Below are 16,580 nucleotides of genomic sequence, written 5' to 3'. Positions count from 1 at the left end.
CAAGAAGCAGAAGTACAAGAGTCTGCAGAACAAAAAGCGGAAGAACATTAAGTATAAGACTAAAAATCAGAGCAAAAGATAATATGTAAATTATAAGCAGAAGATGACTAAGCAGTGTATGGGGGTGAGTCCGTTCCTCCTCGTGGTGCCCCTGGAAAACACCTGCTGCTGCAGGCCAAACTGAACGCGGACAAATCCTGTTGTAAATCTTTTGTGACGGGCAGAACAAAAGGTGTAATGTCCAACCTTTTATAGATAACAACTACAGGAATGCCTGTCACAAATAAGAATATGATGAAGAAGAAGAAGAATATGAAGAAGATGAAGAAGTAGAATATGAAGAATGTAAAAAAAAAGAATAATACGAAGAAGGTGAAGAAGAAGAAGATGAAGAAGGTGAAGAAGAAGTGGATGAAAAAGATGCTGATGCTGAGGATGATGAATGAGAAAGTGTGGGAGAAGTAAAAAAGAAGGTGAAGAGCATGGAAGTAGTGAAACATAAATATCTGACAAAATATAAAAATACTTAACATAGTCAATATTTCCGTAACTCAGAACGTCTTAAAAAAAATATTAATTCCTGCTATTCCATTTGATTGGGCTAAACCTCTATGCCTTTATTGTCTCCCCCACCTCCCCAGTACATTCTACATTATTCTTAGTTGTTTTCCTTCATGTAGAATTAACCTACAAGGAAAGAAAGGGTTTATTTTCATTCCGATATTTCTGTCCCATTGACTTGCATTGGTTTCCGGTATCGGAATCGGCGATATCCGATACTTTTTGGGTATCGGTCCGATCCAATCCGATCCGATATTTCCCGATATCGGAAGGTATCGCTCAACACTAATAATAAGTACAGTGACAGTATTGGTTACTGTACTTGTTATTTAGTGTTAAAATAAAAGATTTATTAAAAAAAAAATAATAGTGTTTTTGTCTCTTTAAAAAAGCCTGCCGGCAATTCATCAGCGGCATACATCGGTACCCGACAATTTAGAACAGAAATAACAGAGCATCACACATAGATTAGATAGATAGAAACATGTCAGTCACATATATAATAAGTACAGTGACAGTGTTGGTTACTGTATTTGTCATTTAGTGTTAAAATAAAGGATTTCTTTAAAAAAAAACTGGCGTGGGGTTCCCCGTAATTTTAGTCTCTAGCGGAGGTTAAGCAGACAGCTGGGGCAGATGTTTGAAGTCTGGGAAGGGGGTAATACCCATGGAGCTTCCCAGGCTACTAATTTCAGCCTCCAGCTGAATACCTAGGCTTTACTAGCTATTAAAATGGGGGACCCAAAAAAAAAATGACGTGGGGTCCCCCCTATTTTAATAGCTAGCAAAGGCTAGGCAGACAGCTGGGGACTGATATTAATAGCCCAGGAAGGGTGCCATGAATATTGGCCCCCTCCCAGGCTAGAAATACCAGCCGCCAGCCGCCCGAGAAATGGCGCATCCATAGGATGCGCCAATTCTGGCACTTAGCCTCGCTCTTCCCACTGCCCTGTAGCGGTGGCAGTGGGGTAATAGAGTTGGGGTTGATGTCAGCTTATAATGCCAGCTGATATCAAGCCCAGGTTAGTAATGGAGAGGCGTCTATAAGACACCCCCATTACTAACCCCATAGTCAAAGTTAAAAAAAAACACAAACACCCAGAATAAAGTCCTTTAAGTGAAATAAAGACACAATTCTTTAATGTTCTAAATTAAACTCTACTTACCGTCACGCCCATTCCAGCTGAAGCCAACGATCTCCTGCAATAAAAGTAAAATAATAAACCAACCTCATCCTTACCTTTCCATGGTTCCCAGGACGGCTTCAGCTCTGCTACATTGACATGACAGGCTGGATCGCAGCAGAACGCTGCCATCCAGCTTGCCATGCCGCCGACACTGAGAAGCTTCTCAGTGAAGCTCCTCAGTGTCTGGCTGTGATGGCATCCAGATGAGCCGAGTTCATGTCCAATGAACTGATCTCACCTCATGCACGTCACTGACAGCGTGGGAGAATTTTCCTGCGCATGCGGTGCTGGCAAATGATGTCACCGCTTGAGCAGGAGAATTCTCCCACGCTGGGGCGGCATTGAGATGGCAGGCTGGATGGTAGCAGAACGCTGCCATCCAGCTTGTCATCCTTCAGAGACACTGCGGAGCGCAGGCAATGTCTCTGAAGGATGACATGCTGGATGGCATGTCAATGTAGCAGAGCTGAAGCCGTCCTGGGAACCATGGAAAGGTAAGGATGATGTTGCTTTATTATTTTACTTTTATTGCAGGAGATCGTTGGCTTCAGCTGGAATGGGCGTGATGGTAAGTATGGTTTAATTTAGAACATTAAAGAATTGTGTGTTTATTTCAATTAAAGGACTTTATTCTGGGTGTTTGTGTTTTTTTTAACTTTCACTATGGGGTTAGTAATGGGGGTGTCTTATAGACGCCTCTCCATTACTAACCTGGGCTTGATGTTAGCTGGCATTATAAGCTGAGATCAACCCCAACCCTATTACCCCACTGCCACCGCTACAGACGCTAGTCTCCGCAGGAGAAATTCTAGCAGTGCAAGGATAGGATGCGGTGAAGCCGCATGTGTTCAATGAACACATGCGAGTTCACCTGCGTGCAGCGCTTTGAACGCAGCATCAAGTATTGTGTGCACATACCCTAAAGCTAACATCCATAGTGCTGTTTGTAATCCTGAATATGATGGTGGATCTGCTCCTCAGTGCTCGTCCTCCCTTCTGGGACATAATGTCACAGATCGGGGGCATGGCCTGCTCCGGGCTTCTAGGAACAGTCAGCCCCCTGATAACATCTCCCTACATGCAGTCCAAGATCAGGGGGTGTGGGCAGCCCCGGCCAAGCTACTACAGCCATTCTGTGCTGTGCCTGCCCTCCCTCTCCTCCAGGAATTCATTCTGTTTATTTCACACCCTCCTTTCAGGGAGAGCGCAGAGGCTGTGATAGTGACCCCAGCCTCTGCCCCCTTATGAAGACTCATTTGAGTATCCCAGCATGCACTGGGATTCTCAAATGAAGCATCATCAAAGAGGAAGTAGTAAAATAAAATAAAACAGATACTATAGTGAAGGAACGGTATGGACTTTTTAAATTTAATGATATTAGAAAAGAAATTAGATTATGACATTAAATAGGCGAACATTTAGGATTAAAATAATTTTTTGCTTCACACCACCCCTTTGAAAAAATAAGGCAAGATATAATGACGGCAAACATGCCTTATTACCAATTACACTAGTGACTTTATTTACCCTTTGCCACTACTCTCTTGATTAGAGTTGAGCGAAAGATTCGCTGGATTGTAGTCCTGTGGCAGTGTTGGTAGTCTGTAGCCACCGGACTAGAGCATTGCAGATTACCTACTTCCTGCCTGCATCCCTGGCACCTCTTCTTATTACTAGTCCCTAGGACATCATTACGTTGCAGTGTGATGCACACATTATCTCATGCCTGGCCAACTAATCAAGAGACGTCGAGTACTGACAGGTAATAACAGGTTTGCAGGGCTCTGGTACGCACCTACGGACTGCCAACGTGGCCACTGGACCAGGGTCCTGCCTATCCTTTTACTCAACTCTACTCCTGATGGTTGTTAATGCAATCCAGATTCTATTTTTATACAGCGAACAAATGCAAAAGTATAAGGAGTTAAAAAGGTCCATAGTCTTCCTAACATTTGTCAATGAGATTGCAGGCCTCGCACACCTCAAGCATCCTCAGTCAGTCTCGCAATAAAACAAATATTAACTGATAAATAATAATATTTTGTTACATGTCATGTAAGTAAAACTACTTAATATGCATTAAACATTCTGTAAAAAATATACTTGTTTCATTCTGGCACACACAATATGCTCCCTAATGTAATAAAATGTTTTATCCTTATTAAGACTTGACATTTCGACAAATGAGTGGATACCATGTAACAAAATTCCAGCGAAAATCTGCAAGTTTCCTGTAAATGGACTTACTGAAGGAAATACATATCAATTCCGAGTGACAGCCCTCAATCAAGTTGGAGTAAGTCATCCCTCAAAGCCCAGTGAACCTGTGACTATGAGAGATTCAGCTCCAGAGAAAAAATCCATAGGTTTGTATAAAAATTGACGATACTTAGTAACAATCATTTGGATTTGTATGCACCTAACATGCTTCATAGCAAGAGAACTAAGGCATCCAACAGTTGCCAAACTGGTGCAAAGAAACAACCTCATAGGAAATTATATAAATAATTTCCTTTTTTCCTCTATATAAATAATCTAAGAAGGATATTATATGAATTAACTTGCTGGATGTATACTTCTTGTTCCAAACTATTATGCAAATGCTATTGATCTCTGATTTTCCTAAATGGTCAATGCAAATGAGTCAGTAAAATGTTACAATTTTCAACCGTTAGAGAATATATCTAATTTTATTGGACAAACCGCTCAATCATAACAGTATTTTTCTCAAAAGTAAAAAAAAAACTCAAAATGCACTGTTCCACAATATTATGCACAACAGAGTTTCCAACCACTTTATAGGTTGTAAGGAACTGAAAATGGTAATTTGTTGAATTTGCAACATTAAGAGGTCACATTTACTGAAATCACAAGCTTTTTCAGTCAAAAACATCTTAACAGGCCAAGTCACATGTCAATATAGGACCCCTTCTTTGATATCACCTTCACAATTCTTCATGCATTGAACTTGTGAGTTTTTGGATAGTTTCCACTTGAATTTCTTCGTAACATGTCAGAATAGCCTTCCACAGTATAATGAACTTACTGTACCCCACCTCAACTCCCAAGGCAAAGTATGGTGACCCCAACACAGTATGATCCCCCAACTGTGACCCCCACACAGCTCTCCATGCACATTAATGGGCATACATATAGTATAATGGCCCACACTAGCCCTCCAAACAGTTTAATGGCCCCCACACAGTATAATGGACCCACACAAACCTTCACACTGTATAATTGTTTGCATACAGTATAATGGTCCACCACATATTATAATGGACCCACATAGCTTTCCATATAGTATAATGCACCGCCCATAATCCTCTATAGAGTATAATACACTCACCATGGTCCTCCATAAAATATAGTGCACTCCCCATGGTCCTCCATAAATTATAGTGCACTCCCCATGGTCCTCCATAGAATATAATGCACTCCCATGGTCCTCCATAAAATATAATGCACTCCCCATGGTCCTCTGTACAATATAATGCACCCTTCATGGTCCTTCATATAATAACATGCTCTCCCATTGATCCTCCATACAATATAATGCACCAATATGGTTCTGCATACAATATAATGCACCCCCCATGGTCCTCCATACAGTATAATGCACCCCCATGATCCTCCATATAATATAATGCACCCCCCAAGGTCCTGCATACAATATAATGCACCCCCATGGTCCTCTATACAGTATAATGCACCCCCATGATTCTCCATACAGTATAATACACCCCCATGGTCCTCCATACAGTATAATGCACCCCCATGGTCCTCCACACAATATAATGCACCCTCCATGATCCTTCATACAGTATAGTGCTCCATCATGGTCCTCCATACAGCATAATGTACCCCCATGGTCCTCCATAAAGCATAATGCACCTCCATACAGCATAGTGCACCCTCATGGTCCTCGGTACAGCATAATGCACCCCGATGGTCCACCATACAGTATGATTCACCACCCCATGGTCCTCCACACAACATAATGCACTCCCCCCATGGTCCTCCACACAACATAATGCACTCCCCCCATGGTCCTCCATACAATATAATGCACCCCCATGGTTCTCCATACAATATAACGCACCCCCATGGTCCTCCATACAATATAATGCACCCCCCAAGGTCCTGTATACAATATAATGCACCCCCCATGGTCCTCTATACAGTATAATGCACACCCATGATCCTCCATTCAGTATAATGCATCCCCATGGTCCTCCATACAGTATAATGCACCCCCATGGTCCTCCACATAATATAATGCACCCTCCATGATCCTCCATACAGTATAGCGCAGTATAGGTCCGTCATACAGCTTAATGCACCCCCGTGGTCCTCCATACAGCATAATGCACCTCCATACAGCATAATGCACCCCCATGGTCCTCCATACAGCATAATGCACCTCCATACAGCATAAAGCACCCCCATGGTCCTCCATACAGCATAATGCATCCCGATGGTCCTCCATGCAGTATGATTCACCACCCTATGGTCCTCCATACAATACAATGCACCCCCATGGTCCTCTATACAGTATAATGCACCCCCATGATTCTTCATACAGTATAATGCACCCCCATGGTCCTCCATACAGTATAATGCACCCCCATGGTCCTCCACACAATAAAATGCACCCTCCATGATCCTCATGATCCTCCATACAGTATAGTGCACCCCCATGGTCCTCCATACAGCATAATGCACCCCCATGGTCCTCCATACAGCATAATGCACCCACATGGTCCTCCATACAGCATAATGCACCTCCATACAGCATAATGCACCCCCATGGTCCTTCATACAGCATAATGCACCCCCATGGTCCTCCATACAGCATAATGCACCTCCATACAGCATAATGCACCACCATGGTCCTCCATACAGCATAATGCACCCCGATGGTACTCTATGCAGTATGATTCATCACCCCATGGTCCTCCATACAAAATAATGCACCCCCATGGTTCTGCATACAATATAATGCACCCCTATTGTCCTCTATACAGCAAAATGCACCTCCATACAGCATAATGCACCCCCATGGTCCTCCATACAGCATAATGCACCCCGATGGTCCTCCATACAGTATGATTCACCACCCCATGGTCCTCCACACAACATAATGCACTCCCCCATGGTCCTCCACACAATATAATGCACCCCCCATACTATATTATGGCCACCGGTCACTGATTTTAAAAAAATATATACAGTACTCACCTCTCCTGGTTCCACCTGATGCTCCAGTCTCCTCAGCGTGTGGTGTAAAGCGCTGGAAATCTCAGAGCAGTGGGCGCCCTGTAATGACGTCATCGTGCCCGCTGCTCTGAGACGTCAGATGCCGAGGAAAAATGATGGGAGTGGAAGCGTCTGCTGACGCTCCCTCCTCCATCATCATTGCTCGCACTGGGCCCCCCCTCCAGGCCATCAGCGCGAGCAATAATGATGGAGGAGGGAGCGTGAGCAGACGCTTCCACCCCCATGATTCTGTGCGGGCGGCCGGGCAGGGCAGGTGCTAACGGGCGGAGGCGGGGCCTGGTGTGGGGAGGGCCTGGTGCGGGCCCCCTGAATCACGGGCTCATAGCAGTAGCATGGCCTGTCGCCATTGGTGGTATGCTACTGGTCACCGTGGTGGCTAGCCTCGGTAATGCAGCACCTAGAGAAGCAGGCTCCAGAACAGATAGTGCTGAGAGTTTTTTTTTCATTAGGCCTGGATTTTCACTACTTTAAGTTGTCCATTTAGCCAAGGAGAGAAGTGTCCAATAGAAAATCACAAATAAGGTCGGCCCAATGGGTTGATCTTGTTTTGTATAATATGTTAGGCTATGGGTTGAACTAGATGGACTTAGTCTTCCTTCAACCTTAAAAACGATGTTACTATGTTACTATGTATTAAAGTGCGTATGTACAACAGGATGTGAAATATAAAAAAATGCATATGTTTTATTTGTATCATACTAGCGTTGCTTCTGTTTCCTTTTGTATTTTCAGTCATTCCATATGATGGAGCAAGGGTAATTACACTTAATAAAGAGGATCTTGAAGGTAAGCAAGTACACAAAGGATTTTAAAGGAATATATATCTATATACAGTACAGACCAAAAGTTTGGACACACCTCATTTAAAGATTTTTCTGTATTTTCATGACTATGAAGGCATCAAAACTATGAATTAACACATGTGGAATTATATACTTAACAAAAAAGTGTGAAACAACTGAAAATATGTCTTATATTCTAGGTTCTTCAAAGTAGCCACCTTTTGCTTTGATGACTGCTTTACACACTCTTGGCATTCTCTTGATGAGCTTCAAGAGGTAGTCACCAGAAATGGTCTTCCAACAATCTTGAAGGAGTTCCAAGAGATGCTTAGCACTTGTTGGCCCTTTTGCCTTCACTCTGCGGTCCAGTTCACCCCAAATCATCTCGATTGCGTTCAGGTCTGGTGACTGTGGAGGCCAGGTCATCTGGTGTAGCACCCCATCAATCTCCCTCTTGGTCAAATAGCCCTTACACAGCCTGGAGGTGTGTTTGGGGTCATTGTCCTGTTGAAAAATAAATGATGGTCCAACTAAACGCAAACCGGATGGAATAGCATGCCGCTGCAAGAAGCGGTGGTAGCCATGCTGGTTCAGTATGCCTTCAATTTTGAATAAATCCCCAACAGTGTCACCATCAAAGCACCCCCACACCATCACACCTCCTCCTCCATGCTTCACGGTGGGAACCAGGCATGTAGAGTCCATCCGTTCACCTTTTCTGCGTCGCACAAAGACACGGTGGTTGGAACCAAAGATCTCAAATTTGAACTCATCAGACCAAAGCACAGATTTCCACTGGTCTAATGTCCATTCCTTGTGTTCTTCAGCCCAAACAAGTCTCTTCTGCTTGTTGCCTGTCCTTAGCAGTGGTTTCCTAGCAGCTATTTTACCATGAAGGGCTGCTGCACAAAGTCTCCTCTTAACAGTTGTTGTAGAGATGTGTCTGCTGCTAGAACTCTGTGTGGCATTGACCTGGTCTCTAATCTGAGCTGCTGTAAACCTGCGATTTCTGAGGCTGGTGACTCGGATAAACTTATCCTCAGAAGCAGAGGTGACTCTTGGTCTTCCTTTCCTGGGGCGGTCCTCATGTGAGCCAGTTTCTTTGTAGCGCTTGATGGTTTTTGCAACTGCACTTGGGGACACATTCAAAGTTTGCCCAATTTTTCGCACTGACTGACCTTCATTTCTTAAAGTACTGATGGCCACTCGTTTTTCTTTACTTAGCTGCTTTTTTCTTGCCATAATACAAATTCTAACAGTCTATTCAGTAGGACTATCAGCTGTGTATCCACCTGACTTCTGCACAACACAACTGATGGTCCCAACCCCATTTATAAGGCAAGAAATCCCACGTATTAAACCTGACAGGGAACACCTGTGAAGTGAAAACCATTTCCGGTGACTACCTCTTGAAGCTCATCAAGAGAATGCCAAGAGTGTGCAAAGCAGTCATCAAAGCAAAAGGTGGCTACTTTGAAGAACCTAGAATATAAGACATATTTTCAGTTGTTTCACACTTTTTTTTTAAGTATATAATTCCACATGTGTTAATTCATAGTTTTGATGCCTTCAGTGTGAATGTACAATTTTCATAGTCATGAAAATACAGAAAAATCTTTAAATGAGAAGGTGTGTCCAAACTTTTGGTCTATACTGTATATATCTATAGTTATAATGATCAATTACATCTTTCAGCACATAGCGAAGATGCAGCAGCTACCTTAAGACTCTAAGATACAGAATATGTATCTATAATATAACCGGGGATGCGTGTCTCTGTCTGAAGCCTCGATAGACTGCGCATGCGTGACGCGCAGTCTGGCTCCAGACAGAATCATGCATCCAGCCGTTACAGGTAAGAGGAGTGTGTATGGCGCCGGAGATCATGGTATGCGTAGACACTGAACGCATACCGCAATCTCCGGCGCCATACTTACATACTTACTTGACCGGGAGGAGCGTTGCCGCGGAGCCTCTCTTCGCCAGAGACCGGGGCAGGAGTGAGGCGTCGGATCGGCGCATGCGCATAGCGCTATCCAGTGCCATTTTACTGAAGACACAGTGTGTCTTCAGCAAAATGGCGCCGGACAGCGCCGTGCTTCGGCGCTGCACTCCTGAACAGGACACAGCAGGGCTGGAGCACAGAGAAGAAAGGTGAGTATAACTGTTTATTTTTTTTGTATGTGTGTACAGTGTGAAAGGGATGAGGGGGCCACACATACCAGGAATGTGGGGTGAGGGGACCATGCATATACCAGGATTGTGGGGTGAGGGGACCATGCATACCAGGATTGGGGGGTGAGGGGTACCACACATACCAGGGATTGGTTGGTGAGGGGTACCACACATACCAAGACTGGGGGGTGAGGGGACTATGCATACCAGGATTGGAGGGTGAGGGGTACCACACATACCAGGATTGGTGGGTGAGGGGACCAAGCATACAAGGATTGGGGGGTGAGGGGTACCACGCATACCAGGATTGGGGGGTGAGGGGACCATGCATACCAGGATTGGGAGGTGAGGGGTACCACACATACGAGGATTGGGGGGTGAGGGGTATCACACATACCAGGATTGGGGGGTGAGGGGACCATGCATACCAGGATTGGGGGGTGAGGGGTACCACCCATACCAGGATTGGGGATGAGGGGTGCCATGCATATCAAGATTGGGGATGAGGGAGCCATGCATTCTAGGATTGGTGATGAGGGGTGCCATGCATACCAGGATTGGGGATGAGGGGTATCATGCATACCAGGATTGGGGATGAGGGAGCCATGCATACCAGGATTGGGGATGAGGGGAGCCATGCATACCAGGATTGGGGATGAGGGGTGCCATGCATACCAGGATTGGGGATGAGGGGTACCATGCATACTGGGATTGGGGATGAGGGGAGCCATGCATACCGGGATTGTGGATGAGGGGTGCCATGTATACCGGGATTGGGGATGAGGGGTGCCATGCATACCGGGATTGGGGATGAGGGGCCATGCATACCAGGATTCGCATGAGGGGCCATGCATACCAGGATAGGGATGAGAAGTGCCATGCATACCAGGATTCGGATGAGGGGCCATGCATACCAGGATGGGGATGAGGGATGGGGTACCATGCATACCAAGATGAGGGATAACATACATACGAGGATAGGGATGAGGGATGGGGTAACATGCATACTAGGATAGGGATGAGGGGTGCCACGCATACCAGGATTAGGGGTGAGGGGTGCCACGCATACCAGGATTGGGGATGAGGGGTGCCATGCATACCAGGATTGGGGGTGAGGGGTGCCATGCATACCAGGATTGGGGATGAAAGGTGCCATGCATACCAGGATTGGGGGTGAGGGGTGCCATGCATACTAGGATTGGGGGTGAGGGGTGCCATGCATACCAGGATAGGGATGAGGGGTGCCATGCATACCAGGATGGGGATGAGGGGTGCCAAGCATACCAGGATAGGATGGTGGGGACAGGATGGGGGCAGCACAAATACCAGGAGGGGGCAGCACATACCAGCATGGGAGACCATATACCAATAAAAATGCTTCCCACCCGGACGTAGAACGGGTTCAATAGCTAGTTTTTTTTATAATTCTGAATGCCATTGCTACATTTACTAGATCAATTTGATTCAATTGTGGGAGTAACCTCACTCTGATGCATTGATACATCACAGTGCACCTCTATAACCGCAGTCTTACCTCTCTGGGGACCAAGTCTAGAATATTAAAGGGGTTTTCTGCTACAGTTCTTTATTTTCCCTAAGAAGAGGAAGACCAGCAACCCGATGGCCTGATATTATCAAGATAACAAGGGAGAAGACTCTAGTGGACCTATCTAGGCTTGCTCAAGATTGATTTTCCCACAGAGCATTCATCCATCAAGTCGCCATAGCTTGAGTTGAAGTTGAATACCGTTAAATAAATAAATGAGGATAAATACTTATCGGCAGGTAGTTGGTAGTCACCGACTGACTGCTCATGCCTGTGATTCTCCTGCTACCTATAACGTCATGTGGACTTGTCCACTTTGCTCTGCCAACAGGGTGTCACTGTCAATGTCATGTTGATTGACACACATCTCAACCTAACACAATGGGAAACCAGTTGTCAATCAACATGATGTCAGCAGTGATGCCCGCTGACATAGCAGAGTGGAAGAGAAGGAACTGCTGTCTCAACGTGAAGTCACAGGAAGCAGGAGATTCACTGACAGAAGCAGTTTGTGAACGCTCTAAGCGAGATCATCTTAGGGCAGCAGAGGCAGGTAGTTAGCAACTACCCGCCCATAAGTGCTTAGCCCCATAGAGAAAATAACAAAAACTCCCAGATAACCCCTTTGATTTAGGATAAGTAGGACCCAGCTTTAGTTCATACTAATTAAAAATAACCTTAACACTGGTGGGAGGAGTGCATGACCAATACCGAGGTAGCTGCAACCCCCTCACGTATAATGCACTTACAGTGTTTTGTTACCTCACAACCTGGAATTTCACTGTTTTTCTTTATGAGGGTTTGCATCAGTTAATGTAAAGACAAGGCCTACAACTGTGAACATTTGGCTTTCTTTTTTTTGTGAAGCAAACAACAAATAGGACAAAATTATTGAACACTTCAGTGTGCATAATTATTCACCCCCCTAATTCAGTACTTTGTAGAGCTTCCTTTTGTGGCAACTACAGCTGCAAGTCACTTTGGATAAGTCTCTATGAGCTTTGCATACCTTAACACTGGGATTTTTGCCCATTCCTCTAGACAAAACGGCTCCAGTTCCTTCAAGTTAGATGGTTTCCTCTAGTGAACATCAATCTTCAATTCTAGCCATAGAGTCTCAATTGGATGAAGGTCTGGCCTTTGATTAGGCTAATCCAAAACATTTACACATTTCCCCTTAAATCACTGAAGTATTGCTTTAACAGTATGTTTTGGGTCATTGTCTTGTAAGGTGAACCTCCGCCCCAGTCTCAAAACACTGACAGACTGAAACCGGTTTTGCTCAAGAATATCCCTGTATTTCGCACCATCCATGATCCCCTCGACTCGGACCATTTTCCCTGTTCCTGCTGCCGAAAAATATCCCCACAGCATGATGTTGCCACCACCATGTTTCACTGTGGGGATGGTGTTCTTGGGGTGATGGGCTGTGTTGGTTTGGTGCCAGACATAGCATTTACCTTGGTGGCCAAAAAGTTAAATTTTGATCTGATCGGACCACAGCACCTTTCTCCATACATTTGGGGAGTCTCCCACATGTTTTTTGGCAAACTCAAAACAAGCCTTACAATTTTTGTACGTAAAGACTTTTTTCTGCCTACTCTTTCATAAATGCCACCTCTATGGAGTGTATGGCTTATTGTGGTCATATGGACAGATACTCCAGTCTCTGCTTGGGAACTCCGCAGCTCCTTCAGGGTTACCTTTGGTCTCTGTGCTGCCTCTCTGAATAATGTCCTCCTTGCCCGAGCTGAGAGTTTAGGTGGATGGCCCTCTCTGGGCAGGTTTGTTGTAGTACCATATTCTTTAAATTTGATGTTAAAGTATTTGATGGTGCTCTGGGGGATCATCAGAGATTGGGATATTTTTTTTTATAACCCAACCCTGACTTGTACTTCCAAACCACTTTGTCCCTGATTTGTTTGGAGATCTCCTTGGTCTTCACGGCGTTGTTTGGTTAGTGGTGCCTCTTGCTTAATGGTGTTGCAGCCTCTATGGCCTTTCAGAATAGGTGTGTATATACTGGCAGACCATGGGACACTTATATTACTTACAGGGGGACTTCCTTTCACCAAGCATGTGACTTATAAAAGTAACTGCTTGCAACAGAAATTTTTAGGGGCTTCATTGCAAAATGGGTGAATATATATGCACGTGTCAATTTGTAGTTATTTGATCCCATAAATTTAATTTATGCCTATATTTTCCTCACTTTACTTCACCAACGTGGACTATTTAGTGTTGATGCATCACACACAAATCAGATTACAAAAATATTTAAACACAAGTTGTAATGTAACAAAATAGGTAAAAAGACAAGAGGGGGGGATATTTTCGCAAGCCACTGTATGTATCATGAATAACATAATATTATGTCCTCAAGAACACTATAATGTAATAACTATGACTATTTTCTGACCATTTGTCATTACAATTAAAATAGATGATGTCAAAGTACCAACAGTGCCAAAAAATGTTCATGCCTCAGAAGTCACTGAAGACTATGTTGTGCTTTCCTGGGATGAACCTGATCCAAGTGGAAAGGAACCTGTTAAATACTATATTGAAAAGGTATACACTTACTTAATAATGCTAATACTTAACATTGCCAAATAGGTAACATAAGTAGGCAAATAAAGATAGTGTTTCATATTGCCACTGAAAAATGTACTATTTATTCAGTATTTTCAATGATGTGTCTATATTACTAGTGCATTGAAGGAAGTAACAGATGGGAAAGGATTAACCTGGACAGCAGTCCCCATTCGCCACGATTTTCTGTGATGGATCTTGAAAAAGGCAAATCTTACTCTTTCCGGGTACAAGCTGCAAACAAACATGGAGTCAGTGATCCATCTACTGCAAGTTCTCCAATCTCTCTTAAAGCTACATTAGGTGACTGATTCCATTCTCTCTACATACATTTTCCATTGAAGCTTGTGTATGTACTAGATTTAAAGACATATCAAAGATAACAAGATATTTTCACAAAAATACATAATAGTATCATGAAGAATAATGTACAGCGAGGTAAATGTCTGATGTATCTGAAGGATGTAGTAATAATTACACAACCATGATAAAAAAGGACGAAACCAAAACAGTATAAAAACTAGTTATCGACTAAACAGTGGAAATCAAAGGCAAAAAAAGGAACAAAAACAGAGAATTGGAACCAAAAATAAATGGGTTTAATACCAGTGCAAAAGCCATTATATTCTGTCACAGGACTCTCGGAGTATAAGGTACAAACCGTAATAGTACAAATGCTATTGCTATCATGCTATATATGTTTGCAAAGAAGAATGGGCAAAAAGTGCATTCAACCTCTAGATGTGCAATGCTGATAGAAACATACCCCAAAAGATTTTGCCGCAGTAATGGGGTCTTACAAAGTATTGACTCAGGGGGGCTGAATACGAATGCATGTCACAATTTTCAGATTTAGATTTATAAAATGATTAGAAAAACATGAACAATTTCCATTATACTTCACAAATACTTGCTACTTTGTATTGGTATATCACATAAAGTTCCAATAAAATAGCTTTATGTTTGTGGATGTAACGTAAAAAAAATATGGAAAAGTTCATGGAGTAAAAATACTTTTTCAAGGTACTGTATATATAAATGCTGTGAAACATTAGAAAACTATGATTATTCACTGATATGTTATAACAGGAGCTGCTCTCTAATGGTGTGTTGAGAGCAGCAATAATGGCTAAATCAAAAACATCCCTCATCATCCTAAACCTCCAAAACTAAACCTGGTTACACCATCATGACTAGTTAAGAATTAATACGAATGTCTCTGAATATTGGAACTGTGCTCACAACTACATTTTAAAGGGACCTGCCACATATAAAAGCACCATTTACCTGCACATTTAGTGGGGAATCTGCAGATAGTGTTTTAATCATGCTTAGCAGTGTGGAAGTTTCTTCTCCCTGCAGCTGCTCGCTTCACGTCATTGGGACAGCAATGCAAGGAGCTATTTCATGCCTTGCTCACCATATAGTGAACACTGACTGTTTCAACTCCCTGCCCCACCCCGATGACTGGAAGCGAACGGCTGCAGGGAGAATGTAAGTTCATTTTTTCCCTGTAGCCATTGTTCCAGCTACACTACCAAAGATGATTAAAAGGCTATTTACCTGCAGATTACCACTATTTCAGCAAGTAAATAGTGTTTTTGTAGACAATAGGTTCCCATTAAGGCCCGTATGCACATTACAGTAACGAAAGTAGCGAAACTTGCTGATATTGGTGATATCAGATGACGGTTTAATGTGCATGTGGGCCTCCCAACTCTCCCCCAACATCAATATTTTTTGCTGCATCCAAAACGCTACATTCTATTGAACACAGGTAAATCCACATGTGTTCACTGAACCATGTGGATTTACTACATTCAATATATTCTAGTGGTCAAATTTCTGTTACGGAGACTAGCGACTCCGCAAGAGAAATTGACATACTGCTGTCCTGAAAAACGCGCCGCATGTCAGTTTCCGCAGGTGATCCACAACCTCAGATGCGTGCATATTGGACATGAGATTTCTAGAAATTCCATCCACTATGCTGTGACATCTGGCCATGCAGGTTTGACGCTGCATAAACACACAGCTTCAAACCCGCAGCGGCTCCTGATTGTGGGCACATACCCAAACTCACCCGCAGCATGTCAATTTCTGTAGTGGAGAAGCTAGTCCACTGCAGATTTTGACCGATTGAAATGTCATTACATGCGGTGGATCCGCATGTACTTACAAAACAAGTGTGGCATTAGAACACAACATTTTGGATGCAGTGAAAATATGCTGCGCCAAAGCGCTGCTAGTTTATGATCGTGGAGACAAAGTGGCTAACCAACCAGATGTGAGCTGTTATTAATAGCCAGGGAACATGTTGGCCTAATGGCCCTTTCCTAGGCTAAAAATATCAGCTCTCAACTGCCCCAGAAACCACAGGAATGGGAATTAGGGCTAATGGGATTAGTATTTATGGAATTAGGTGTCGCTGACACCAATCCCTTTGTTTAGTGATGA

The 16,580-nt window shown here is 43.6% G+C and overlaps 1 protein-coding gene across 3 annotated transcripts in view; it reads left to right on the top strand.

Moving 5' to 3' along the window:
• Positions 1-16,580, top strand: part of MYOM3 (myomesin 3) — a 184,388-nt gene that overhangs the window by 129,350 nt on the left and 38,458 nt on the right. For all 3 annotated transcript variants that reach the window (XM_073665800.1, XM_073665795.1, XM_073665788.1), the window contains 4 exons: positions 3,915-4,114; positions 7,761-7,814; positions 13,975-14,102; positions 14,243-14,426. In XM_073665800.1, the coding sequence (XP_073521901.1) occupies positions 3,915-4,114; positions 7,761-7,814; positions 13,975-14,102; positions 14,243-14,426 (566 nt within the window). The remainder of the gene's footprint in view (positions 1-3,914; positions 4,115-7,760; positions 7,815-13,974; positions 14,103-14,242; positions 14,427-16,580) is intronic.

Source organism: Phyllobates terribilis, unplaced genomic scaffold, assembly GCF_046119375.1.
Source record: "Phyllobates terribilis strain yellow unplaced genomic scaffold, ASM4611937v1 Scaffold_2__4_contigs__length_985480577, whole genome shotgun sequence".
NCBI lineage: Eukaryota > Metazoa > Chordata > Amphibia > Anura > Dendrobatidae > Phyllobates > Phyllobates terribilis.
The sequence above is the reverse complement of the archived record's forward strand: the minus strand, read 5'-3'. Positions and strand labels throughout refer to the sequence as shown.